The sequence below is a fragment of the Hibiscus syriacus genome, unplaced genomic scaffold (assembly GCF_006381635.1).
Source record: "Hibiscus syriacus cultivar Baekdansim isolate YM2019G1 unplaced genomic scaffold, ASM638163v2 tig00111402_pilon, whole genome shotgun sequence".
In the NCBI taxonomy this organism is placed as follows: Eukaryota; Viridiplantae; Streptophyta; class Magnoliopsida; order Malvales; family Malvaceae; genus Hibiscus; species Hibiscus syriacus.
In genome coordinates this window covers 2,563,613-2,589,698 of record NW_024063082.1, presented here as the reverse complement: position 1 = coordinate 2,589,698, position 26,086 = coordinate 2,563,613, and the positions used below count along the sequence as shown (strand labels likewise).

The 26,086-nt window shown below is 35.5% G+C and overlaps 4 protein-coding genes and 1 pseudogene across 11 annotated transcripts; 4 read left to right on the top strand and 1 right to left on the bottom strand.

Moving 5' to 3' along the window:
- The first annotated feature begins 2,268 nt into the window (after positions 1–2,268).
- Positions 2,269–5,161, top strand: LOC120161545 (serine/arginine-rich splicing factor SR45a-like). Of its 8 annotated transcripts, none has more exons than XM_039171769.1 (8): positions 2,269–2,400; positions 3,021–3,121; positions 3,218–3,326; positions 3,451–3,600; positions 3,993–4,056; positions 4,143–4,352; positions 4,437–4,501; positions 4,610–5,161. In XM_039171769.1, the coding sequence occupies exons 2-8, from the start codon at positions 3,021–3,023 to the stop codon at positions 4,997–4,999; spliced, it is 1,089 nt and encodes a 362-aa protein (XP_039027700.1). In that variant the 5' UTR covers positions 2,269–2,400; the 3' UTR covers positions 5,000–5,161. The 8 variants fall into 8 exon arrangements, 6 of the variants coding, with proteins under 6 accessions (XP_039027700.1, XP_039027699.1, XP_039027697.1 ...); XM_039171768.1 differs by having other exon boundaries at positions 4,568–5,161; XM_039171766.1 differs by having other exon boundaries at positions 4,437–5,161.
- A 1,670-nt stretch (positions 5,162–6,831) lies between these two features.
- LOC120162412 lies at positions 6,832–12,858 on the bottom strand (annotated as a pseudogene).
- Positions 7,299–25,516, top strand: LOC120161547 (nudC domain-containing protein 2-like). Its single transcript, XM_039171772.1, has 6 exons — positions 7,299–7,303; positions 23,645–23,743; positions 23,844–23,992; positions 24,081–24,129; positions 24,291–24,433; positions 25,226–25,516. The coding sequence occupies exons 2-6, from the start codon at positions 23,695–23,697 to the stop codon at positions 25,310–25,312; spliced, it is 477 nt and encodes a 158-aa protein (XP_039027703.1). The 5' UTR covers positions 7,299–7,303; positions 23,645–23,694; the 3' UTR covers positions 25,313–25,516.
- Positions 13,199–14,233, top strand: LOC120162411. Its single transcript, XM_039172567.1, has 3 exons — positions 13,199–13,337; positions 13,450–13,549; positions 13,831–14,233. Exons 1-3 carry the CDS (start codon positions 13,304–13,306, stop codon positions 14,231–14,233), a joined length of 537 nt encoding a protein of 178 aa, XP_039028498.1. The 5' UTR covers positions 13,199–13,303.
- LOC120161548 (pleckstrin homology domain-containing protein 1-like) lies at positions 20,590–21,277 on the top strand. The gene has a single exon (XM_039171773.1). The coding sequence runs from the start codon at positions 20,625–20,627 to the stop codon at positions 21,060–21,062; it is 438 nt and encodes a 145-aa protein (XP_039027704.1). The 5' UTR covers positions 20,590–20,624; the 3' UTR covers positions 21,063–21,277.
- Positions 25,517–26,086: the final 570 nt, after the last annotated feature.

Sequence of the window (26,086 nt, the reverse complement as noted above, 5' to 3'; positions counted from 1 at the left end):
GGGATGTACATGAGATTCGAATTCGATGTGTTCAGATCGGATTGGATTTTTTTTAAATGAAGTTTGGATTGAGTCGGGTAAGATTTTTTAGATATTTTGTTCAAATCGGGTCGGGATTAAGGTGAAAATATATTACCCGACCCAACCCTAAAAAACATATAATTATACATTATAATTAAGGATAATTATAATAATGCCTCTCTCTATATATATTTTCAATTAAGTTCAATCGGGTCGAATTAAGTTCGGATTTTATCTCAAAAAGTCAGGTCGGGTTCGAGTCGGGTGAAGGATGTATATTTTCGGGACGATTCAATTGAAAAATATATAATTTTCAGATCGGATCGGATTTATCACAAATTCGATCCTACCCTACGCATGCCCTTCCCCGGTTCAAAAATGAAAATTAGAGATCATCAAATCATAGTGGACAAAGAGTTCAATAACCCATAAAATGTTGTTGATGATGATAGTCTTCAAAGGTGGGTCAAGAAAACGCCGATCAGATTACGACAATGGCGATTTCAACAGGGGCTTCCTCGACCCAAAAACGATTCTCAAGGGCGAAGCAACCAAGGGATGCCATTGCATGGGCTACCTTATTACCCTCTTGTCCGATGAAACTAAAATGGCAAGTATGAAACCTTCTTGTGAGTTGTTTTGCTTCAGCGATAGAGGGTCTGATAACTGAACAATTTTCTTTATGAGAGGATAATTTTCGGATAATCGTTCTCAGCAAGGATATCTTTAAAACTCATTTCGTGAGCAAAATTCAAACCTTGTACAGCAGAGATAGCTTCAGCTGCGAAAACAAAATTAATGCTCTGGTTAATTTGGTACGTTGAACCCAAATTTTGATCATTACTATCTCGAATGATGAAACCTGATCAAGAAGTTTTTGTCTGCATAAAAAAACTAACATCGAAATTCAATTTGATCATCGGAGCCGAGGACGGTGACCACCTTGCAGCAGAGTTAGTTCGGGGATGAGTTGGTTGGTTGGAGAGAATACCTAGTTTAGAAAGGTAACCCCTATTGGTCAGTGTCGGATGACCAATAAAAAGCCAAAGCTTCTCAAAGTTTCTTAGCATGTAAACATTGTCTACATGCGTGGTTAACCGCCTCTGAGCATAAAGAACATCTAAGACACAAATCATGAGAAGAAATTCTTTTTCAAATATAGATTGTGCAGAGATAGTTATAGGCAAACTTCTATAGATCGATCTTTATTTTTTTGGGACAATTTATCCTCTATATAGAATTATAAAATTGACTTGTGCAACTAACTGGAAGCGGATTTCGCTGCTTGAGAAACTCTCAATAGCCTGATGCATAAAATAGTTGCAACATCTTCACTATTAAATTTCTCTTTAATGAAATTATAATTCCAATGTTTTGTTTCAAGGATAATAAGATCCGCCACCCAATTTAAACCATCAATTCTACGAGTAGATATAAGACGTGAAAGTTCCCGATAATCTGAGTGATATAATTACTTAGTTTTAAAGATTTTAACAATCAACGAATTGAGAGTTTAACGTAACTCATCATTCTTATTTAGCTAGTAGGGTGGTGAAATATGTCAAATTCCTAATTCGTAATACATTAACATAGTAATATTATTGATGGTGAATGATAGAGAAATATTATTCCAAATGATAGAACAATATTATTAACATAATAATGTTATTAATGGCTAATGATAGAGAAATATAATTCACCATCCTACGAATTAGGAGTTTGAGGATTCTGGCAACAAACAAATTAGGAATACATTGATTCATCATCCTTTCATCTCTATCATTCACTATCAATAATAAATTTATTATTTGTTAAAGTTTTTTATTAGAAATTTATTTTTTTCCTTATATGAGCATCTATTATTTTTAGATGTCTAATTTATACCCAATAGTTTAAAGAGAAATATTCAATATATATTTTTAAATAATTTTATATTATTTAATGAAACTAATATTAATTAAAAAACTAGCTAGTATATATGATAACCACCCGAGTTTTACTTCGGTGCTTAGCGGATTCATTTCCCTTCACTTAAACGTTGTAACCTATTCTATTCCTCCCAATTCTTTTACCCGCAATCCCACTCCTCTCGACACGCGTCACGTTTGGACCAAAACCCCCTAAAAACAGAATTCTCGACGCGCGTCACATCCACGGACATGATGGCGGAGAATTCACCCGAATTTTAATGCGCTCATCACGCCCGCATCTCCAGAAACTTCTGTTAGTGTCCTTTACTATTTATATATGACTAATCTTCCCCTCCCAGAGCACTTCGTCGCGTTTTAACCAAGCAAATATTTCCCGTGAAGAAAAGAGAAATCAGGAGTGAATTCAAAAGACTCGTCCTTCAGCATTTAATTGTTCATTTGTTCGAAGGTAATTCATCGATTTTAATTAATTTATTGATTTGTTTTTAATAATTTGTTTGTGTTGTTTCCTAAATCGATATGTAATTCTTGGTAGCGGATTAGTTTTTTCTGTTGTTGTTAATATTAATTGTTATAATATGAATTCATTTCTTTGAATTTGAAATTGGCTTTGCGCAGGACGAGGAATAGGTTTGGACTTAAATTTGAATCGCTCATAACTTAATTGCTTAGATGTGATTTTGTTTGTTTATTTGAATATTGTTTTGTTATAACAAAAAAGAAAAAATGGATTTAATTGAATGTTTAATATGATAAGTTGAATCAATTGCTTAAATTCCTATTATCTGTTATAAAAAATTAACGTCAAGAGTGTTGTACATAGTGTTTTCTTTTTTCTAATTTAACAAGGGAAGTAATTCTGATGGAGCTTTAAATTTTTTAATTAATATGCTATATAAAGATGAAATTGTAGATTTTGTTATGGACCTTGTTACGAACAATGTTTTCAGACGTGGTAGATTTGCTGGTCTTTCAAGAAATACTTTCAAATATGACTATATGTGCTTAGATTATAGTGGAAATATTGTAATTGAAGTACTGGGCTGTATATTTTATTCATCTTTACAGATGTACTCTAAGAGGTCAAGGTATTCACGCTCTCCATCCCCATACAAGCGATACAGCAGGTCCGCGTCCAGATCTTTGTCGAGTTCAAGAAGTCGTTCAAGGTATGAATTATTCTCCTAATTCCGCCTTCTGCTTTTGATTTTTGGTCCCCTCAAAATTTTTATTTTGTTCGTGCTGATTGGTTTTCCGAAATGTAGGAGTGCTGAAAGTGATGTTGAGAACCCCGGGAACAGTTTGTATGTGACTGGCTTGTCAGCTCGAGTCACGAAGAGAGAGTTGGAGAAGCATTTTGCAAGTGAGGGAGAGGTATGGATGAGTACAATTGTACCTAAATTTTATTATAATTTGTGTTGTTCGAATATGAATTTTGGTTTTACCAAAAATGAAAAACCCGCTTATGAAGAGAGAAAATGATATATTATTTGTATAGGTGATTGATGTTCATCTTGTGGTTGATCCACGGACGAGGGAGTCTCGTGGGTTTGGTTTTGTTACAATGGCCACCAACAAAGAAGCTGATCGTTGCATCAAGTGTTTGGACCGCTCTGTTCTCGAAGGGCATGTCATTATGGTGGAGAAGGTAAAAATAAGTTTGGAATTCAGTTTCTTCTCGATTATTGCATGCTTTGATGGTTATTCATGTTTGTTCTGTACAAATTGCACAAGTATTTGGAACCAGTTTTCTAAGGGTTTTGAAAGTTGTTTGCTTCTTTCCACTTGAAGTATTTGTGGCAGCAGGTTAGCTGTGTAGCAGCTCTTCAACAAAGTCACAACTAACCAAACAATTCAAACACAACAACAAGAATCAGTTTTTTAGGGTTGTATGCCCTGAATTTCTCTCTTTATTTAGCTTTATGTCTCGCCATTTTATTTTTCACTGTTCCAGGAAAAAAATCTCCGGCTTCCGGCCCATTTATTCATGGACAGTTTGGTAATTTCAGAATCTCATGTTTTGAGTTTTGTTTGCTGCAGGCCAGAAGACGGAGGGGGAGAACTCCTACCCCAGGAAGGTATTTGGGGTTGAGAACTATTCGAGGTAGGACTTCATTTTTATAATTGTCAATATTTTATTTATCTTCAAGCCAAATAGTTAAAGGGTTATAATTTTCTTCTCGCATACAGTGCGTCATCGATCACCAAGCTACTCACCTCGTCGATCTCCTAGTTATTCTCCTTATTCAAGGAGCAGGAGTCCATCATCTTGTTATTCATCTCAGAGAAGTAGGAGTAGGAGCCGATCTTACTCCCATTCTTACTCTCCCGAAGATCAGTACTATAAAAGGCGTGATCGGTCCTACTCGCCAAATGATCGTTACTCCCAGAGACGGGACCATTCATACTCTCCTTGTGATAGATATTACCGAAGGCGTGATAGGTCCTACTCCCCTCATGATAGATATTACCGAAGGCGTGATGGGTCCTACTCTCCTTATGATAGATACTACCGAAGGCATGATAGGTCCTACTCTCCTTATGATAGATACTACCGAAGGCATGATAGGTCCTACTCTCGTTATGATAGATACTACCGTAGGCATGATAGGTCCTACTCTCCCGATGATCGCTACCATAGAAAGCGGGACCGTTCCTACTCACCTGATGATAGGTACTATAGAAGGCGGGACCGTTCCTTCTCACCATACAACTCTAGGTATGATTCCTCATATGATCAATACCATAGATATAAAAGAGCCCCCTCTCGATCCGTCTCTCGGAGCCCTACACCACCACGGTTGAGGAGGGCTTCGAGGAGAAGCAACTCATATAGAGTCAGCCCCAAGCTGAGCAGTTCAAGGAGTTATTCACGCAGCACTTCTCCTGCGGAAAGGAGGTCTAGGAGTTACTCGCAAAGCATTTCTCCAATGCCTAGGAAAAACTCGAGGAGCCCGAGGCGGGAAGGCTCTAGTGACAGCTGCTCGAGAAGTGCAAGTCCAAGTCAAAATGTGGTTTCGAGATCTCCTTCAAGATCTAATCCATGATCATGAAGGAGGGTTGGGGATTTAGATGCCTGCTTTAGTTACTCGGCTAAGCTTTGTGTGTATTGATTGATTGAACTATATGCTAGTAGTTTCATGAGAATGTGATGTTTGACCCTTTTTAAGCTGTTTGTTTATTAGTAATCTATTATGAAATTAGCCATAGCATGACCTCCTCCGTTATTTCAGTTCGATATCTGTTTAAGACATGCTTTTAAGCTCCACGATTAATCTCTGAAGTTGTCATGTGAACCAAAGAATTTTATGTAACAGTGACCAAATTATCAAGTTTACATCATGAGAACCAAAGAATTTCACCTAAGTGACCGAATTATCAAGTTGACATCATCCTTACAAGCATTTACGCGTTGCGCTAGATTTGGCCTCGATCTAACAGAAATGGCTTAAAAACCAGACTTATTATTAGTGCTGGAATGCATATGGTGTAAATGATGATAAAGATAGTTTGTTTATTTTTAAGGATGTTTATGTTTATTTAAAATTTTAATATCATATTATGTTTTTTTATTTATTTTTTAAAGTTTATTTATTATTTATGAACATATTCGTTTAACCAATGTAAACTTGTTTGTTTAACTTTTGTTGTTGAGTGTTTATTATCACTAGTTTATATGTTCAACTTTTAATTTTATCTTTTTCATTTGCAAGTTAAAGAAAAATAGTAAAATTATGTTATTAGTGTTTAAATTTTTAAAAATTTGTAGTTTAAATTTTAACTTTAATCATGTATTTAATCTAGTGTCTAAATCCATTGATATTTAGAATGTAAAAAAATAAAATGAGGAGGAGAACTAAGTAAACATGTTTTATTCATGAACATAAACGAATGAGTTGATAAATGCGTTTATATATGAGTTCATAAACGAGCTTATAAATAAGTTTGTTCGTAAATATAAACGAACCGAACATATCTCTATTCGTATTGATTCATTTATTGAATAAATATAAAAAAAATTGTTTATACTCGTTTATTTAGCTTAACAGACGAACATAGACAAATGTTATACAAACGATTCACAAACAATTTATTGACCGTTATATTCATCTATAGCGTTAGGAATTCACTTATATCATCGTATTTCTATTTAGATTTAAAAATATATATATATTTTATTTTAAACTATTATTGGACACATTATTAATGAAAAATATAATTTATGTGGTTTTAAGATAAATGTTCTTTGTCTTTAATTTAATAAATGAATATAACAAATCATTATCCTGGAGCTATTTTATTTTGTATTGGTGTATTAAATGATAATTCTTATTTGGAATAAAATATATGATTATTTTGTAAACATAATATCTTATAATGTATCAATCCAAATAATCAAATATAGAATCAACACTTTAGTAGAAATTTGTAAATAATCGATTAAAATGAATTAATCTAATAAATTGACAGGATTCGATCCGAAATTTTGATTTTTTAAGTTCTTTATAAATAATCTTAAATTTGATTTTTATAAAAAGAATAGAATCTATTCAAAAATTCTTTCAAGATTTAAGTCAAATCAGGTGTTTCTGTATTTACTTGAATCAAAATTTAAGATGCCTGAACTCTTCTTACTCAACCTCAATTCCAGCTTCTTCTTTTCCAAACCGATCTCAAGCAACATATCGAGCACAGGTAATCCAGGCAGGATCTACAACTTCAAACTCTATATCGAATGGAAAAGCAATGAAAAATATACATGCTTTTTTTTTTTCCTGAATATTTTTCAAGGTGTCCAAGGATTGAATCCTAATTACTAAAATTAAAATTTTAATACACTATTATAAATCCACAAGCTAGTAAAAGCTGTTCAGTAAAACACAACTTAGTTTATTGCATTTAAGGTGAAATCCAGATGCAGGGTTTCTCGCTTATTTTCGTTTTGCTAAACATAAATGATTTTGGAATGTGAATCCTATCATTCGATCTTCTTATATGATCATGAAAACCAGAACCTGATTGCTGAGAGACTGGTAGGAGCTACGGCACGCGGCACTCCTGGATGTTCCAGATTTCCTTAGCATACTGAGCTATAGTCTGATCGCTGATGAACTTGCCGCAGCCAACGGTGCTTAGTATAGACATCTTTAGCCACCTTTTCCGGTCCCTGAAGTATCGATATATGACATCTTGTTCATGTAACTTGGAACGTACAGCATTTTTTTAAAAAGGTAAAGACTTATAAGCTGCATCTACTATGGCCTGAGCATCCAAGTAATCAGGGAAATCATGACCAACTAGGAAATAATCGCCTCAACCGTAACCCAAGTTACCCTCTAGAGAGTCCAGAAGTGGCTTGTAGTCATAGCTTCCAAATGCTCCACTTCTTATGTATTGCTTGGCCTCTTCAAACCGAGGATCGGGTTCGAACTGTTGGATGAGTTTGAAATAGTATTACACTAGCGCAACAGAGTAGTCCATAATTTTCAAGACTAGTCACATCGATTTTAGGCAAAATATTGATGTTTAACAGTAACAGTCGCTAATTTCAGTTGAACCAGTCGACTGTAACTTCACCAAGTTACAGTACCAAATTTAATGACACTATTAGCAATGCGTGTGCTTGGTGTGCATGTGTCTGTGTCTCAAAAGATTGGACTAACTAGCATTTTTGCAACTTTCAGCTTCAGACATTCAGAGAAACATAGATGGTTGGATATGTAAATCAAATAATCCATACCAATCTGTTCTCTTGATACTTGCGCAACCTAGGGACTTCATCAGCTCTTGCACCAAAAAGAAAGAAAATTTCCTCCCCAATTTCCTCTCGGATTTCTACATTAGCGCCATCCAGTGTTCCAATTATGAGGCAGCCATTTAGAGCAAATTTCATGTTACTTGTTCCACTAGCCTCCATGCCAGCAGTACTAATATGCTGGGAAAGCTCACTTCCTGGAATAAGCATTTCAGCTACGGATACATTGTAGTTTTGGAACAAATACCACCTGAAAATTTCCAAGAATAGAAGAGTAAAAGAATGATAAGTACATAACATATAGTTTGTAGGATGAATCCGACATAATTGGAACAAATGAATAACACATCAAAACGTTTACCAAATATTTTGCCTAGTGACATAAGTAGTACAATCGAAGAACAAGCAAAGAACATCGTATAAGAAATAACATACTAGTGAGGCCCTAGGCTTAAGGAATTCTGCACCAATTAGACAATTATAACTGCATCGATGCTTCAATCTTATCACATTCACTGGATATATCAGAGATTTCAAATTTTCTTTTGTGTTGTCTTTCCATTTTTACTACGAGTAATTTATGTTTGCGCTGGTTACTTTGCTAAATAAAAGTGTCGTAAAAGTTCCACAAGTAGGATACAAAATATTGAAGTAGCGGAAAATGGGAAAAGGGAACTTACACAATAAAAGATCATGAAAAGTTGAAAGCAATAGTGGAAAATAATTGATTTACCTTCTAATAACTATTGACTTCAGGATCATTGTTTACTACTTCACCAACATCATTCACCAATTTGACTATTCGTTTAGCATTTGTACAAGTAGCAAACGCTTTCCCTCCTATCATGATAGTACGAGAAGTTGTATTTTTTCGCTGTTCAGGACTCTTCTGCTACCATAAATTAGTTTCATGAAAACAAGTCAGTGTGAATTATTTGATCATTGACTTTGAGTTGATATATACATTAAAGAACCAAAAAATAAATATCTAAATCAATGTAAAGAATGGAAAGTAAGATATATAAGAGCTAATAGAAGGTGAAGCAATTAGTTTGAGTTCTTAAGTAGGTACGTTTAATCTCAAATTATTTTAATTGCATAATTTGATTGATAGTGATAAAATCATGATGTTAAAGGCAGCAATCGGATTGAAAAATTATGCACATACACAGTAGCATACTGATAAGAATAAGATAGTTATGACGATTTTCAAATTTGATAAGACAAAAAGTATACTATATTGGTTGAAATGCCAGTAAATGATTAAGCAAACAAAATGCCAAGAACAATCAGTATGCTTTGATACCTTTAACTTCTTGTACCTATCGATTGCACCCAAAATGTTCAGCAGCTGTCTCTTGTATTCATGAATACGCTTAACTTGTATGTCATATAAACTGTTTGGATCAATGCTTTCTCCTGTTACACACGATATGTTTGATGCCAAACGTCGTTTACTAGCCATCTTAGCAGATGCCCATTCATCTTGAAAATTTGCATCATCGGCAAACTGTTGGAGAAGCATGAGTTCAATATGCAGGATCACTGCAACTATAGGTTTGAAAGAAGAAAAATAAATCGTAGTCCAGAGAATTATCCTGATACATACTTTTCGGAGACCAGAAAGCATGTCAAGGTTGGTCACCCATTGGTCACTTTTGAACCACTAGGTGATTATGTTACTGAGCTCTGGATTGCAAAACCAAAGCCACCGAGGAGTGCCGTTAGTCTTATTTTGGAACTTGGTGGGCCATACAGAGACGTAACTACAAACAACTCAGCCTTCAGGGTGTAACTGTGCAGCTGAGCTACACCATTCACCTGAAAAGAGGTCAGAAACATGAAGTTACTTCGAAAATCATGTGATGTATTGCTGAACAGCTCAAAAGTAGTACTTTTGATTTATGAAAGGAGACAAAATAGAGATTTTGACTACAATTTCATGAGCTTCAATGGTTTTTGTAGAATGATTTTACTCACCGTATGTGCAGATACGACACATAAGTTTGCCATCCTCACAACTGGTTTCGGGGGATTATGATCCAAGATGCACATGCTAGGAAGCTTATACTCAAGATCAGGACGGGTGTCCTTGACCATTGCAAGAAACTGAAAAAATTAAATTTTGCAATTAGCTCTCAACAAATATAAAGGAAAGACATGTGAATTACCATTATGTCAATTTCTTCTATGATTTCCATATGGCACGGAAGAAGCTTCCACATGACAGGTTGAGACCACTTCTCGAGTGCTTCAGGAAGGACAGTATGATTGGTATAAGCAATTGTCCTGATTCAGTTATTTACATTTAATAATGTCAAAAAAAATCTGATGGCAACATATGCCATAAAGCAACAGAAGCTACTATAAAACACTTTTAGAAGTTGAACCAGGCACCTTGTTGTCACATCCCAAGCCTCATCCCACCCAAGTCCTTCATCTTCCATTGGTAAGCACATCAGCTCTGGAATTGCAAGCGTAGGATGAGTATCATTCAGTTGTACAGCTATCTTGCTGGGGAATTCAGACCACGTGTATCCACCTCTTTGATCCTTGAATCTGGAAATAATGTCCTGTAATAATCCAATATTGAGATTCGAGACCAATAGAATAAATTCTATCAGAAGAAATCAAACCCGTGACACTGTTGAATTGGGGGGAAATTATCTCAGTAAGAACTGAAGAAATTTGGTTTGGCATTCTTCATTGCAGAAAAGGTGTGATTTTCTATTTAAAATTCATATACACAAACTTGTCTGAGCAGAAAACTCTCACTTGGAACTAAAACTTATCTGAGCAGAAAACTCTCACTTGGTACTAAAACTTATCTAAGCAGAAAACTCTCACTTGGTACTAAAACTTATCTGAGCAGAAAACTCTCACTTGGAACTATGACCAAGATTATTATTTCAATATAGATCACTTCATACTTTAATTCTATAAAGCGAGCAGTAGCTTTTACATGCAATAGACCTCTTATCATGTATAATTTAAAATTGCTCCTTTGCTTTTAATTTAGGTAGATTCACAATTAATCTTGGGTTAAAGAACACTGGGAGATAGAAAAGAATCTGTTTTCATGCAACTAACCCATGCTAGAAATAATTGTCCTCAAGCAATAGAAGAATCAAAGAATCATAAATGATATAGAAAAAAAGCAATAACTATATCAACTAACCTGCAATGATGCACTGCAGAGGAAAAATTGTTGTTTCAGACGTAAAAGCTTCCCACTTTCAGTTGCATCTCCAGGATACAAAACAGCATATATCTGCAAGTAAAAAGTTCATAGACTGTAAGTGCCAAGTAACATGTAGTGAGATGTGTATGAAATGTAGATTTTTTTTTCCTTTTCAGAAGCTTATATATGCTATTCAACTGAATCAATTTAGAAGACTGGTGATTGATATCATTTTGTACCCAGAGACCAAAATTCAACTATTCAGTTTATCTTTCACAATTAGCATAGTTGGTTCATCCTGCAATACGAAGGCTTTCAAAACCAGCTTCTCGTTAATGGTCTTGGTAATTCACCTGTTTGGCTCTGGAATGAAGCTGTGCAGCAGATTAATATTGTCCATCATTAAACTGAAAAAGATTGAAATCCTCAGCACGAGCTCTTGCTTCCCAGAGGCGAAGACTTATTGTATTCTTGGTTTTATATCCTGGAATCCTCCAACCCATTTTGTACTGCAATGCATCAAATAACACTAATTAAGGAAATGTTAATGAAATCCATATTCATATGAAAACGTCAGCATATAAAGTTGTAAGGGTCCATCTTGTTGTTTCTTTTGCTATTTGTTTTTGCTTCTAAAAGCTGAATTGGAAAAGTGAATAGAAGACAACCATAATATTGAGGAATTACGAACTAAAACTGAACATAATAATCATTAAAAATGCATGAATTAACTCTGCAAATTTTGAGTAAGTTTAAAACAAAAACAAGTTAAAATATCAACCTAGAGCATATTATGTCTTAAATTAACACTTACGACCCATCTGGATTAACCTAAACACTTACAAAGAATCTGACAGGATACACTAGATCATACCTAACAACCTCCCAAGGACTAAACTTATGCAAAAAAGAAAAATCCCAATCAAAACAGAAACATCAGTGAATATTCCAGGGCCTCCATGCAACTTCAAGGTGAAATAAGCTGAACCAACCTCAAGCCAATCTTCCGCAATTTCCTCTTGTCCTTGTTTAGTGTTCCGCTGTTTGAAAAGCCCATATTTATACCTTAAACCGTATCCCCCAGCAGGCAAATTCAACGTTGCCATGGAATCGAGAAAACAAGAAGCAATCCTTCCCAAGCCACCATTTCCAGTCATCAAAATAATGCAATTTAAAACTAAAACAGGCTTCTTGCTACTATCTGCACATAATTGTTTGATATAAAAAAACTGATGCATCTTATTTTTATTATATTATTACTGCTATTAAATTTGTTTCTTCCTTTTTCTCAATAACAAAATAAATATGACTAAATTGATTTACTAATTACCTGCTCAACAATCTCTTCGAGTTCATGTCCCAACTTATTCAAAGCCTCGGCGTAAGCATTTTCAATGCCGAGATTCCCAATCGCATTAGTCAAAGCTCGTCCTTGAAGAAATTCCATTGAGAAGTAATAAGTGTGCTTCGGATTATCTCTGACAAAGTACAGAAAGTGTCCTCCCATTGCTTCACAAAATAAATAATAAAAACTCCATAATTAGAGAAAAAGAAACTTCTACAAAGAAAATAAAATCATCAAAACAAAACAACGACATATTAAATAATTTGATGAGACAATTGCGAACGCTCTCGGCTGTAGCAAAGAAAGCTTGTTCTGGCTCAAACTTGAACGGCGAGAAATGAGTATTTAACTTCACGTGGTAATTGATATCCGTTGCTATTTCCGTCGGATTTTCGGTTAACGGATGCGCAGCCGCCGGTACTTTCTCTGTCGAAGATTTGCCGTTTTCCGCCATCTCCAAATCTGTTTAATAACAACTATAATAATACACTTAAATTTAGAAAAATAAAATAAAATTGAGTGAATGTAAAGAGTATAGTGTAGATAGTGGAAACTCAACATCAAAATCTTTTATATTTTGTTCAAACGAAAGTTCCAAAATTTCCCGACGCAAGTGGCGAAATGAAGATATTTTGGAAAATAAAATGTGTTTGTTTTCAGTTTTTGTTTTTGAGATAACATGGACGAAGCCATGTTCGTTAGCTTAGCTTACTTGGGGGGTTTGAAAAAAGCGGGGAACACGTGGCGGTATCAAGGCAAAGCGCGCTGTATGAGTTGCCGAACCGATGGTTCCGATCATAGAATGGACTACTTTCACGGAGTTCATGTCTTTGCTTCTGCTTTTTTCGGCTGATAGAGACCCAAAGCTCACCGCTTCAGTAAACTACGGCCGAATCCTTCAATTGAAAGGTAGTCTAATTTAAACTTCCAAAATGACTTAATTATCCTTAGTTTCCCAAAGGAAGATTGATAACTGTTTGACAGGTAACTTTTCTCGCATCGTATGTAACAGACAAATTATTTCTCGATCAACGGATAGGGATTAGCTTGATCAAAGATATCGGAAAACAATGATTCGGAAACGATATCAGGAAGCCAAGACAGGTAAAATTGCAATGCCAAAAGTGGGGCAAACTTCCATCCCCCCTTCAATTTAGTTGACTTCAACCTGTTTGATGAAATGCCTGAATCAAACTAGTTTTCCTCAAAATTACAGGTTTCCAGTTACTGAAACCGATAGACGCGGATAAGTATTTGAAAAAGATAGGATTAGGCAAAGAAGACCATCACTTTTGGAAACAAGTTGGGAAAGCGTTGTTGTGCACAGAGTCGGGCTAGGACATTTACAAATTCTAAAAAAAAACCCTTAAATCTCAATTTTACCACTTATTCATAATACTTTGTTTGCTTTTTTTATTGTAACAATAGTAATCAATCTAATTTTTTGGACCCTTAAATCTCAATTTTACCATTGATCTATAATATTTTATTTGTTTTTTTATTATAACAATAGTAATAAATCTAATTTTTCGAGACCCTTGTTATTCCAGGGCCCTGTTCCGTCGCACATGTTGTCCATGTGCTAGCCCCGCCTCTGGTTGTGCACGTATACGCTCTTCAGCGTCGCATGGCTCTACAACGAAATGTCCCCACTGGGGTGGTGGACATTGAAGCCTAGGCCAAAGGAAGAAAGGGAGTTAGCCCATTTATATGAGCGCAGAGAGTTTCCTTATCCCGGTGATGCTGAGGCCATGGAAGAGTTCATTGCCAAGGGAGGCATGATTGGGACTACGATTGGCCCCAAATGTATAATTGAAACTGATAAAGATTCGTTTAATTATCAGGAAGAGATGCAGAACAAGAAGTTCGAGCAGGAGGCAATAAAGCTTTGGCTCAGGATGAGGAATGAAGTTATTTCAGAGCTTCAAGAGAGAGGGTACGATGTCGAGCGAGTGAGTTTCTGCTATGGTGTTCAGATTGTGAAGTGTATTGCGCGGTGAAATATGTGAGGGAGTTTTGCATGGTTTTCTTTATTTCTTATTCGGATTTTTGAGTTTTCCAGGATGATCTATGTGTTAATTATCTATGCCCTGTTAGATGCTTTCTGTTAATCAAGTCGAGCTCAAACTATAAGAGTCGTGAGCTAGACCAGAAGCTTGGCTCACGCTAAAACTTGAACTCAATTTGATATAAAAAAATTGAAAAATTACATCAGTGCTAACTAATAACTAAACCTTCGTCCGCAACATTCGAACATGAGGGAAAGGAATAAGATCTAACTACGTTTCTCAAATTCGAGTGGAAGAATTGGATATATACCGAAATAGAAGGGTTTTGGTGGAATGACAATGTGATTGAGCACACTCATTTACAAGCATTATACAAGAAAGGGTACAACAAGCAACAAATAAGTGTACCATGGTAGAATCCTTCAAAAAAAAAAAGGTGTACCATGGTAGAAGTTGTTTCTTCCTTTGATTAGTCATAAAACTAAAACCACCGGCATCCCGTGAAATTGTCTAGCCTTGTGGTTTCTTCTTTTTATTGTATGTCAATCCAAAACCTAAGGGAAACAATTTTGGGTGTAACCCCCAGACCTATGCGGGTAATCCGATCCGATCTGGAGTGTCACATTAGGGCTACTGGAGCGACCCACTGTAAAAATGGCGGAAAATTTAAAACTTTTATTAAAACATGTAACTTATAAAATTATTTATCAGTATGCAGAAATAAAACACATTTTCAGACTCATATATAAAACAAAATATAATTACATGCCCCCTAATCATATGTATCGTACTCTGCAAACAACACAGGAAGAACTCCCTTACTGATGACGATAGATGCATTGGTTTAATCCTTTTAACCTTCAATGGTGAGTAATAGAGTGATCTTCGGAATGCTCAGTAATACAGAACTACCAAATGATGCCGAAGAACATGCAGATACAAATAAACATATATTTTCTTGCCGGTTCAGACATCTACAGATCTTTACGCTGAGCGAAGATCCTACAGATATTTCAGGGTAACGGACAATGAGTTTTCATTTCAGAGAAATATTTCGGATTACTGAGTTCAGGAGATCAGAATAGGTTATCTAGTGTGTTCCCTCAAAACCAGTGAAAAGATATCGACCTTTTAAAACATTTATTTTATTCAAAAACCATAGTAATTTCCCCATCCGTCACGAACAAAATGTGTAGGTTCTCCATAACCATACAACCCCATCACGAACAATAAGGCCCTGAGCACAAAGCCAAGGAACCTGCAAGTAATCAACCCCGTCACGAACAGTAAGGCTCTCAGCACAAAGCCGAGGAACCTGCAAGTATTCAACCCCGTCACGAACAGTAAAGCTCTCAGCACAAAACCAAGGAATCTGCAAGTATTCTTCCCCGTCACGAACAGTAAGGCTCTCAGCACAAAGCCGAGGAACCTGCAAGTATTCTTCCTCCAACTATACCCCCAATAAAACATGTTCCGTCCGTAAACGGATATATCAAAAATCAAATCATAGTTCAGGTCAAGTATCAGATCAGAATCCATGTCAGGTATCATAACAGGATTCAAATAATAAATCATATAAAATATTCATGTGATTAGGGAACACACCAGAGTTTACAGATATTATTCAGAGGTATTAGATAATCTTAGCAGCTAGAGAAATACGGATCTTCAGTATACCGATAGAATATCAGAATTTAGAATCATTATTTGAAGAGTTCAATAACTGACGGAATTATCAATTATTCAGAATGAGACTTGAGTTGATAAGAAAGAAATGAAGACTCATGACATTTACAATCTATGTCGATTGATTTCATTATCAAACAACTTCAGATGAATATCACCCAGAATTAATGCTTATCGACTGGTCAATTCATTGTCTTTACAGGGTATTTACACTTTAATACCACAAATTCTAGTACATATATAATCTTCGGAATCATCGCTGAATAAATCTTCCAATGTCTTTATTTCATGTTCACGCTTCCACTATATCATGAAATGCTGACGTGTTTGATTAATTTGTTCATAACCCATTGTAATTGTACACTACGTAAACTCATCAGAGTTTCCAGACTTATCCAAATCACTTACTAAATCATCAGTCATTGAGGTTACATAGTTCATTTAGTAGTCATGTCCATTCCAGTTACTTTAGGGTTTTCCAGAGTAATTCAAACGTCCCCAAATTTCAGATACATGTTGTACTTCCATTCCATTCAATTTGGTCTTCGTGGTTGATTTGTCGAACAAACATCCAATTCTTAGTACTGAATGCGATCTATAGAGCTGAGTTGAATACTTCCAAAATTTATCATCGAGCCAAACTTGAGAAGATGAACACGTATTCCAGTAATATTTATGCCATTTAGGTATTGACATAGCTTTAGGGTTGATCTACTCACTTAAATTGTTTTCCATTACCTTTAAAGGTAGTCCAATACCTATGCTTACTTGGATTCCTTAATTAATCCAAGACATTTACTTAATTTAGGCCATAAGGTTATTTTGGTGTTCAGTTTTATTCCATTTATTTCAGAGTTCGAGGATATCCAATCATTATTGAGCTTGGTGATATTCTTGGGTCATTTCCATTATAAGAGTATTTTGGTCATTTTACAAATTTAGTGTATTTCAATCATTTCCTTCCGTCCGATCTTACTATTAAATTCAATCTTATCATTTATTATAGTCATTCCGAACAATTCTGACAGCAGAATACCCCCGATAAATTGTTCTTCAGATATTTACTCATAATTCGGATATTTTCGGGTCAAGTACCTTCTCAGATTTTACAAACGGAATATCAGGAATTTTTTTGCACTAAGTCAGGATCTTAACAATCAAATACGTACTTAAATTGAGTTAAGTACGAATCCTCAAAGTACTTTCTCATTCAGGGTCAACTCAAACTATTTTACTTCTCAAGGGTATTTCCGTAATTTCTTAACCAGATAATTTCGATATTAGCTCTTAATGAAAATAATATAATTTAGAGATCCTATGATTAATTGCTTTCTTGAACACTCTCTGATCTTGAAATGATTCCCTTAACAGACTTCTAGTATCATTCACAAACCCTCATAAGACTAAAAACTAGTTATTCACATTTCCTAAGCAAAACTAGCATTTCTTATGCACATCAATAATTTTTACCGGATCAATATGTCTTTTCAGAGTTATTAACCAACTTCCAAGGACAATTCTTGTCATCTTACAACATAAGGGTATTTTTGTAATTTTACCCTACTGGATTATTCTCATAATTTCCCATCCAAGTACCTTTAACATATGACCTTTGATGAAATAAATTATAAAATACAGATCCAGGTTAATTTCTTTACTACCAAACACAGAACTTGAAATTTAATTCTAACAACCCTTCAATCTCTTATATTAATCATTCGATCTGTATTCAGATACCGAATTTCTACCACATTCATATCGAGTGTATAAATTAATCAACTCCACAAAAGTGACCAACATTATCTCATTCATCCATTTATCAATATCAACATATTCCATAAAGCATAAAGAGGTAGTAAAGTATTATCTCGATTTTTGTGCCATACTGATCGACCATTAAATTCCATTCGAACGCCCTCGATCTTGAAATTATCTTCCAATATATCCTCAGATCTATATCAACAAAAATTATATCAGAAACGGAGCTTAATTACGATAAACGGATCGAATCGGTTGATAAATCAGATAAAAACAGCTTACCGGGTTCGAATTTAGCGAAACGGACTTCGGATTCGGATTCAGGACTTCGAAATCATAAAATATGACTTTTCGAAAATTTGAAATTTTTGGTCAAAATCAAAGTCAACAGGTTTGACCGGAAATTTCGAGGCATTCGGGTTCGAATTTCGAAAAACGGACTGCAGAATCGAATTTGGAATGTCGAAAAATGTCAGGATAAGTATACTCTGTCAATGTCAAAGGTCGTTTAATGCCCGGTCAAAGCCAGTCAAAGTTTTGGTCAACAGTTGTCAACGCCGGTTAACGGTCAATGGGTCAACAGGTCGGGTCGGGTTATGACCGGTCAAACCGGTCATTTTTTTCCTCTGTATTGAAAATCGGACCGGACCGGCCGGTTCAACCGGTTTAACCGGGAGCAGTTGCTTAGTCCAGTTCAATCTAAACCGGTTGAACCACTATTAGTATACCGGCCAGAACCGTTCGGACCGGACCGGCTGAAAACCGGAAAAAAACCGAAAAAAAATCGGGAAAAACTGGGATTTTTTTAAAAAAAAAATTAAACCAAACAATGTCGTTTGTTAAACGAGCCAAGTCGAACTCGAGTATTGCTGAGCTCAACTCGAACTTGAAAACTTTAAAAGTAAGCTCAACTCAACTCAAACTCACAAGCTAAAAATTATCAAGTTCAACTCAAACTCGAAATATAAAAACTTGAACTCAAAAAGGCTTGAACTCAAAAAAAAATTAGAAGCTCGATTGAAGCCTAAAATTCGAGTTTGATTGAAGTGAAAGAATAGTTCACTCAATGCTCACCAAAAGGCTCTATGATTTTGAATGTCAAATTACCTCTATTATTTATAGAAGTTAGTTGTGATGCGCTTATATGTTACTTAGCAATGTGAGATTGTTTTGTTCTCATATTTTTACTCTTTAGACTTTTGGGATGCTCTTCTATGTTTCTTAGCTATGTGAGATTGTTTAAAAAAAATTAAACCAAACAATATCATTTTGTTATGATTTTTTTAACCCCAAATTAATTTTTTAATAATAGTTATATAATTATATTTATTATTTAATATGTTTTACCTTAAATATTATGTTGTAGTTAATTTAAATCATTTTGTTTCACTTGATTTTATGGTTTTTAACTTATATATGTTATGACTTGTGATATAAAAAATTATTTTTTATTAAATATTTTTGGTATTTTTATTAAAATTTTAAAATAATTATGACATCGTCCGGTTCTTCCGACCGGTCGGACCGGTTCGACCGGTTGAACCACTGAACCGGTAGCATGATCGGTTCGCTAACCGGTCCGGTTCTGAAAACCATATTTTTTTCTTCCCCACGCGCAGTGGCGGCGCGTGAATAGTACCCTGATGTCGGAAAATTCCCGGAAAAATTCCTAAAAATTATTTGAGCGATTTCGAGATGCTTACAAAGCTCGGTTCACAATTTTGAACGACGGAGAGCTCGATTTCAACGAATCAGAAACTTTGACCGCTTCACCTCTTCACGCGCCGCCGTCGACGGAGACCAAGGATGACACCGGCAGACTCGGAACGATGCAAGAAACACGATGGTGCGGGAGGTGTCGTAAACGGATGCTCGGATCGTCGTGAATCGACGAAAAACCAATTGAAATTGAGTTATTACTGACGATACTTCCGACTAAAATTAACGATGAACGGCGACGATTCACGACAAAAGCTTTGAGGTGTTTTGTTCCTCGCTCGACAACGAACACGATGGTGGTTTCGGCTCGTCGATCGGAGGTCGAACAACAAGTAGATCGGAGTTGAAAGGATGGTTGATGGAGAAGGAAAAACTAGAAAAATGAGAACCTGTGCATGGAGAGGGGGTTTATAATTTAACTCATAATAAAATACCAATTAAATTCACCCTTTTAATTTCTTAAATTTAACCCCTAAATTAAGGTGTTACATTGGGTCATAGGAATTATCCTCGGGATTCATCGGTATCCGTTTGGTGCTTCTAAACCACAGCACTGATAATCGACCCTCGATTGCGAAATCTCCGAATACTACATCTGTTATACCCCTCCCTTCAGTTCCAGGCAGTCAAGCATCAACTTCCATTGAAGGGGATTTTGTCGGCAACCAAGCTGATTATATCACTTTCATTGAAGGGGATCACAAGTTCGTCGTCGTAGCCCAAGGTTTCCGTGTAAGGTGGTTCACCTACAAGTTCAATGGCGAAAGAGTTGTCCTGCTAAGGAGTTTGTCTCTGTTTTGTCTCCTACAGATTTTCTAATAGCACCCAAGATGGTTGTACCTAAAATACTATTAAAAAATTCCATATCCTCAAATAAAATTCTTAGATTGAATCGGAATTAATTTTTTTAATTGAATTTTTAGATAAAGTTTGGAATGAGAATATTTTTTTGTCTCATCAAATTTTATATAATAATATCATAGCAAATTCAAGTCAATCAAAATCTCGTCTCGATTTGACCAATTACGCTCTCTAACTACAACTGAAAACACAAGTGTTTTTCCCCCAACCAATCCATCATTCAAACGTCATCGTTTTATGAAAAAGCCAATGTCATCTTACTCGAGTCCAGTCAAAAGTAAAATTTTCCAATAACAAATCCAAACAAATTTCAATTCTTTGCCCGAAGCATCAATTTCTCTCCCCTCTATCTTCCAAAATGGAGAATCTATGGCGAGCAGCAACGGGTCAGGACCCGAATCCGGATGATTACAAAGGCGTCGAGTTCTGGGCAAATCCGGAGCGAGCCGGATGGCTAACTAAACAAGGCGATTACATCAAAACCTGGCGACGCCGCTGGTTTATCTTGAAGCAAGGTAAGCTGTTATGGTTCAAGGATCCGGCTTCCGTCAGCCGCCGATCGACTCCGCGCGGGGTAGTTTCGGTCGGCGAATGCCTCACGGTTAAGGGAGCGGAGGATATCGTCAACAAGGCCTTCGCCTTCGAGCTCTCCACTCGAGATTCAACCATGTATTTCATCGCCGATACGGAGAAAGAGAAAGAGGATTGGATCAATTCGATCGGCCGATCCATCGTTCAACATTCGAGATCCGTCACCGATTCCGAGGTTGTCGATTACGATAGCAAGAGCCGGTGATTTTTCTGAAGTTTTCTTTTGAATCTATTTTTTCGTCTTTTTTTTAATATGTACTGTAAATTTGGCTTGTAGAAATAAAACTAAAATACTGGTGTTTGCTTTAATATTATGCACGCTTTCTATATAGAACTTAAACTTGAAATTGTGTGTTTGTTTTAGAAACATAGTATTAAATTTCTGGATTTGATTGCCAGTTTGGGTTAGTGATTCTTATAGTGAAGAATTCAGTACACAATTTCTTTTCACGTTGAACAAATTATTGTCTCTCTTTTGAATAAATCCCAAACATTTGTAAATTTTACGTTAGATTTGATTGCATTGATATTCCTTTTCTTGCCTTATAGTTTAGTTACTTATGAACTTCCTTAATCCTCTTTGGGTTTTTGCTTCAATTTCCATTGTTTTTCTTCTTCTTCGTTATCTTCCTCTATAGCTTCATGTACAATGATCGAGCATTGCCATCTTCAGGAAATGATTAAGTTTTAGCCCATCTTTGAACAATGCCATTGGTGGGTCTTTTTTCTTCTATAGCCGTACATGTTCCCATTTGCTTTTACATCTGGTTTCATCCCTTCTTTTTTTCATCCTTTACTGTCTAATTAAGTTTGATTTACATATTTTGAGCAAGTCCTGCATATGCGTGAATGGTGATAATTCATGATTTGTAATGGTGTAAATCTCAAGTATTCTCTCCCTCGTTTCTTCCAAAGAGAGTCCTAAGGTTGTCATTTCGTGAACCATAACCATGAATTTATATGGTAGTTTTTATTTCCTTCTTTTAGTCTCATCATCTGGTGATTCTTAGACGTATGCCTTTTCTGTTCTTTTTTTTCTTTTTTTCTTGGTTGTGTTAAGTATTAAATTAGGGAAAATGACTCTTAAACTGACAAACAAACTGAACTCAGCCTTTTCGATTCAATTATTTTGATTTTGGATTTTATTATTTGATTCAGTTTGGGTTTAGAATGTTAGTCGGTTTATTTGGTTCTTGACACAACTAATATGGGAAGATTTCCTAACTGGGAAATGTGTTTGGCAATTACCTTTAAGAGGTAATATTGAACACGATTGGGTTCAAATTTTGTGGATTGATGATTGGATTATTATATTATAAGAGCTTAATCTTATATAATCGTAAAATGGACGTCGCCTACGAAATTAACACATAAAGCAGAGCTGACATGAAGCAAAAGTCACTTGAACCCAGCTCTGGATTTCGCAAAGCCCTTAGTTAATCATGATGATTGAGTTTCGATAATTGTTGCCTACGTTAAGCTGCCCTTCTATTCTTTCGTAGACGCTTGAATTGAATCAGTCAAGGCCTTGGAACTAGAATGCATCAAATTCATCAACCTTCCTCAAGAGGACGAACAACCTTCAAATGTTGAACATTTGCAGTCCGATAAAAACAACTTGGATGCCCTCATGAAAATTCAGATGCCTCTTTTAAAAGATGTTGTCACCAACAATTTGTCATCGAAATATGTATCAGATTCGACCCAATTTACCGGGCAATTTACTTGTTAGTTTTTGATTTGCTCTTTGCGTCATTGGTTGGCATTGCTCGGTTTAACGTTCCTCCCTACTTTTTCTTAACCTCTAATCGAGGGTACTTGAGCCTTTTGTTCCACTTAACAAGTCGATATACTTGGAATAGCTCCGAGTTTAAACTGTCCGATCCAGACGAGTTCATCTCATGATTTATCAATCCTGTGCTCCCAAAGTTTTGCCTTCGGCTTTGTCTGACAAGGATAGTGGCTATCCCTTATTTATGATGATGGCTCAAAGATTCAAGAATGACGAAGGGATTGTGGTTAATACATTTGATGAGCTTGAACCGTATGTTATTCATGGCAGAAATCCCCCGGTTTACTCTGTTGGATCACTGCTTGATATCAGTTGTAAGCCTCACCCGGATCTGGACTTGGCTCAACGTGAAAAGGTAATGAAATGACTCGATGAACAGCCTCGATCATCATCGGTGGTATTTCTTTGCTTTGAAAGCTTTGGCGCATCCCATGTCAAAGAAAGAGCACTGGAACTTGCAAAGCGGATACTGGTTCTTATGGTATCCTAGGTAACAATTCATTTGGTTACTATAAATGTAGCAAGCAATTTTTAGCTTTGGTGTTGGGGTTGGTACACAGCGGTATCCATGAATTCTTGATAATTTGCTAATGCCTCCAATGTTCGATTATTTGCCATCTTGATCTTGTATTGTAATGTTTAATCTTTATACTCTGGCTTTATGACTTCTTGTTTCCGAGTTAACTAAATCGATAAAATATTTTTTACTTCATAAATAATCACGTGTTGAAATATTTTTTTACATAAAATATTTGTGTTTATATACAATCATAATAAAGTCTAATTATATATATTATATTATAAATGAAAAAATAAAATCAAACTGAACTCAATAAACAGACCTAAAATTTTTCTAACGTAAGTTCGGGCTTGGACATTAGTATGACTTTTTAAGCAATTTATTCTAAACTTGTACCCTTACATAGAAAATAGTAAAAGTACAAGGACTAACGAACGAATTTAAAACCTTGAGAACCAGAAGAAAAAGCTGGGAGAATCGGTAACAGGAAAAACAATAGAAGAAGAGAGTAGAAACCCTACAAAAATGGCGGAGAAATTGGCTCCTGAAAAACGACACAGTTTTCTTCACAACGGTCTTCATCTCTTCCCCTCTCTTTATACTTCGATGTTCTTCTTTAAGGTTCTCGTGATTTGAAAGTCTAATCTTATTTTTTTTGTTATTTAAATTTTCAGGCGAGAAGGTATTTGAATGGGATCAAACCTTGGACGAGGTGAATATTTATATAAACTTGCCGCCGAATGTTAGCTCCAAGCAGTTTTATTGTAAGATTCAATCCAAACATGTCGAAGTTGGAATCAAAGGAAACCCTCCTTATCTCGATGTTAGTTTGATTGAAATAAAAATATTTACCATTTTTTTAATTTTGAGATTATTTTCATTTTTCATATATTGTTTCCCTTTCTTTTTAGCATGATTTGTTCTCCCCGGTGAAGACGGATTCATCTTTCTGGACACTAGGTAATTTTTATTTCATTCTTCTGGAAATCGTTTAGGAACTTGAGAATTGAGATAGTGATGAAATGGATTTATATTGTTTTTAGTTGAATTCATTTTTTGGGTTGATGAAGTATCATTTAAATTCTTTGTTTGTTTTACAATTGATATTTGAATGTGGTTAGAGGATGATATAATGCACATTACCCTGCAAAAGAGGGACAAGGGTCAGACGTGGTCCTCGCCAATACTAGGTCAGGGTCAGCTGGACCCTTATTCCTCCGATCTCGAGCAGAAGCGTCTCATGCTTCAGAGGTTCCAGGAAGAGGTGAATCATGTGTTTCTCTCTTAAACTTGCTTGCACTAACTGTTATGATAGCATTTTTGGGTCCATAATGAATATTTCTTTTGTTACCATATAAATGTCTTATGCTAATGTGTTTGCTCATCCATTCTTAAGGCCCACTAAAAAACTTATATTTCTATGTAGGCATATACCTGACTCGTATTTGTATCTGCAGTTTGCGAAGTCTGTTCAAGTCTCAATGCCACATGGGACTGATTGTGGTTCTTCTGTATTTTGTTGCTTAGCATGTCAGAGAGAGAAGCCACCATTCTAATGAATTTAGGCTCTAGAGACGTAAAACATCACTGATATAATCATAATAGGTAGAACATTCAATAATCCACGTATGCAACAAAGCTAGATCACATAAAAAAGAAGTCACTTCCAAAAAGCTGACTCTTGGATTAGAATAAGTATCATCTATATATGTGAGTTCAACCAGTTCCATATCAGATTGGTTCGTACTTGAGACATTTTTGTGCAGTAACTAGCAGTGGTAGGAATGACAATTTTATGCATTTATTATGTAATGTTTTGAGTTTGACGTTTGTGAAACATTTTTAAGTGCATGATCTCTTCTGATCACATTCACGTTTATTATGTAAATGATACATTTAACGAGAATTTCACAACCCCGCAACTGTCACTTTAATGAACTTGCAATGACATTCACACGTTATGCACGACTTGATGCCTTGTTAGAATCTTATTCCAATTAGTTCTATTGGACTAGCTTGTGCATTACGGTAACAATGTTAGTTATCTTTTTTGCAGAACCCGGGTTTCGATTTCTCCCAAGCTCAGTTCACGGGAAGCTGTCCTGATCCCAGGACCTTTATGGGTGGCATCCGTTTTGATTGACAGTCTTCATATGCTGGTTTGGTTACTTACGTTGTCTTGTTATTAAGTAAATAAACAATCTAATGTGCTTTCTCTTGTTTGTGGTAAGGCTTGAAATAACTTATCGACTCGGCTATCGATTCGTGTAATAGTATTACTACAGTGCGGTTTGTGAACCATGCTCAAATATAATGTAAGAAATTGAGTTTGTCTTATGGACCTTAATCTTCTGTTGGTAGCTGGTTGCATATTTGCAACCTTTTTTTATAATATTTGAATCTTATTTACACTATTGCTTTAAAGTTCATGTTATTTACATTATTATTATTATTATTTATAAATTGTTAATTTTTTTTATCCAAAAAGAGCAGAATTATGCTACGGCTAATACAACATCTAGAGTATCCACACACAAAAAAACAAGAATACCCGAATGAATCTTCAACCGTATATATAGCCGACTATTTACAAAGATCGTTTCTATCAATATCTTTGCCTCTAAGCTTAACACTAACAGTTTCCCTAATAACATTCAAAACTTCATTCTTACTTCTGAACAGCTTCTTGAACAACCTGCAATACCTCTCTTCCCATATACAGTAGATATGTGCATTCCAGGCTACCTTAAGGATAATGATATGTGCATTCCAGGCTACCTTAAGGATAAAAGTAAGCAAAGATTTACCTTTAAAGGTCCGAACAACCCATTCTACCTCTTCTGGACAGATTTACATTAAATTTAAATACTATTATTTGAATTTAATTTTGAATTCAATAACACTATTTGTTTAATAT

Excerpts from the sequence above, each read along its gene's own strand:
- LOC120161545 (XM_039171764.1), top strand. The coding sequence starts at position 3,021 with ATGTACTCTAAGAGGTCAAGGTATTCACGCTCTCCATCCCCATACAAG. Across the intron at positions 3,601-3,992 it reads ATGTCATTATGGTGGAGAAG|GCCAGAAGACGGAGGGGGAG; the intron begins GTAAAAATAAGT and ends TGTTTGCTGCAG. Across the intron at positions 4,057-4,142 it reads GGGGTTGAGAACTATTCGAG|TGCGTCATCGATCACCAAGC; the intron begins GTAGGACTTCAT and ends TCTCGCATACAG.
- LOC120162411 (XM_039172567.1), top strand. The coding sequence starts at position 13,304 with ATGATTCGGAAACGATATCAGGAAGCCAAGACAG. Across the intron at positions 13,338-13,449 it reads ATATCAGGAAGCCAAGACAG|GTTTCCAGTTACTGAAACCG; the intron begins GTAAAATTGCAA and ends TCAAAATTACAG. Across the intron at positions 13,550-13,830 it reads AAACAAGTTGGGAAAGCGTT|GTTGTGCACGTATACGCTCT; the intron begins GTTGTGCACAGA and ends GCCCCGCCTCTG.
- LOC120161548 (XM_039171773.1), top strand. The coding sequence starts at position 20,625 with ATGGAGAATCTATGGCGAGCAGCAACGGGTCAGGACCCGAATCCGGAT.
- LOC120161547 (XM_039171772.1), top strand. The coding sequence starts at position 23,695 with ATGGCGGAGAAATTGGCTCCTGAAAAACGACACAGTTTTCTTCACAAC. Across the intron at positions 23,744-23,843 it reads ACACAGTTTTCTTCACAACG|GCGAGAAGGTATTTGAATGG; the intron begins GTCTTCATCTCT and ends TTAAATTTTCAG. Across the intron at positions 23,993-24,080 it reads GAAACCCTCCTTATCTCGAT|CATGATTTGTTCTCCCCGGT; the intron begins GTTAGTTTGATT and ends CTTTCTTTTTAG.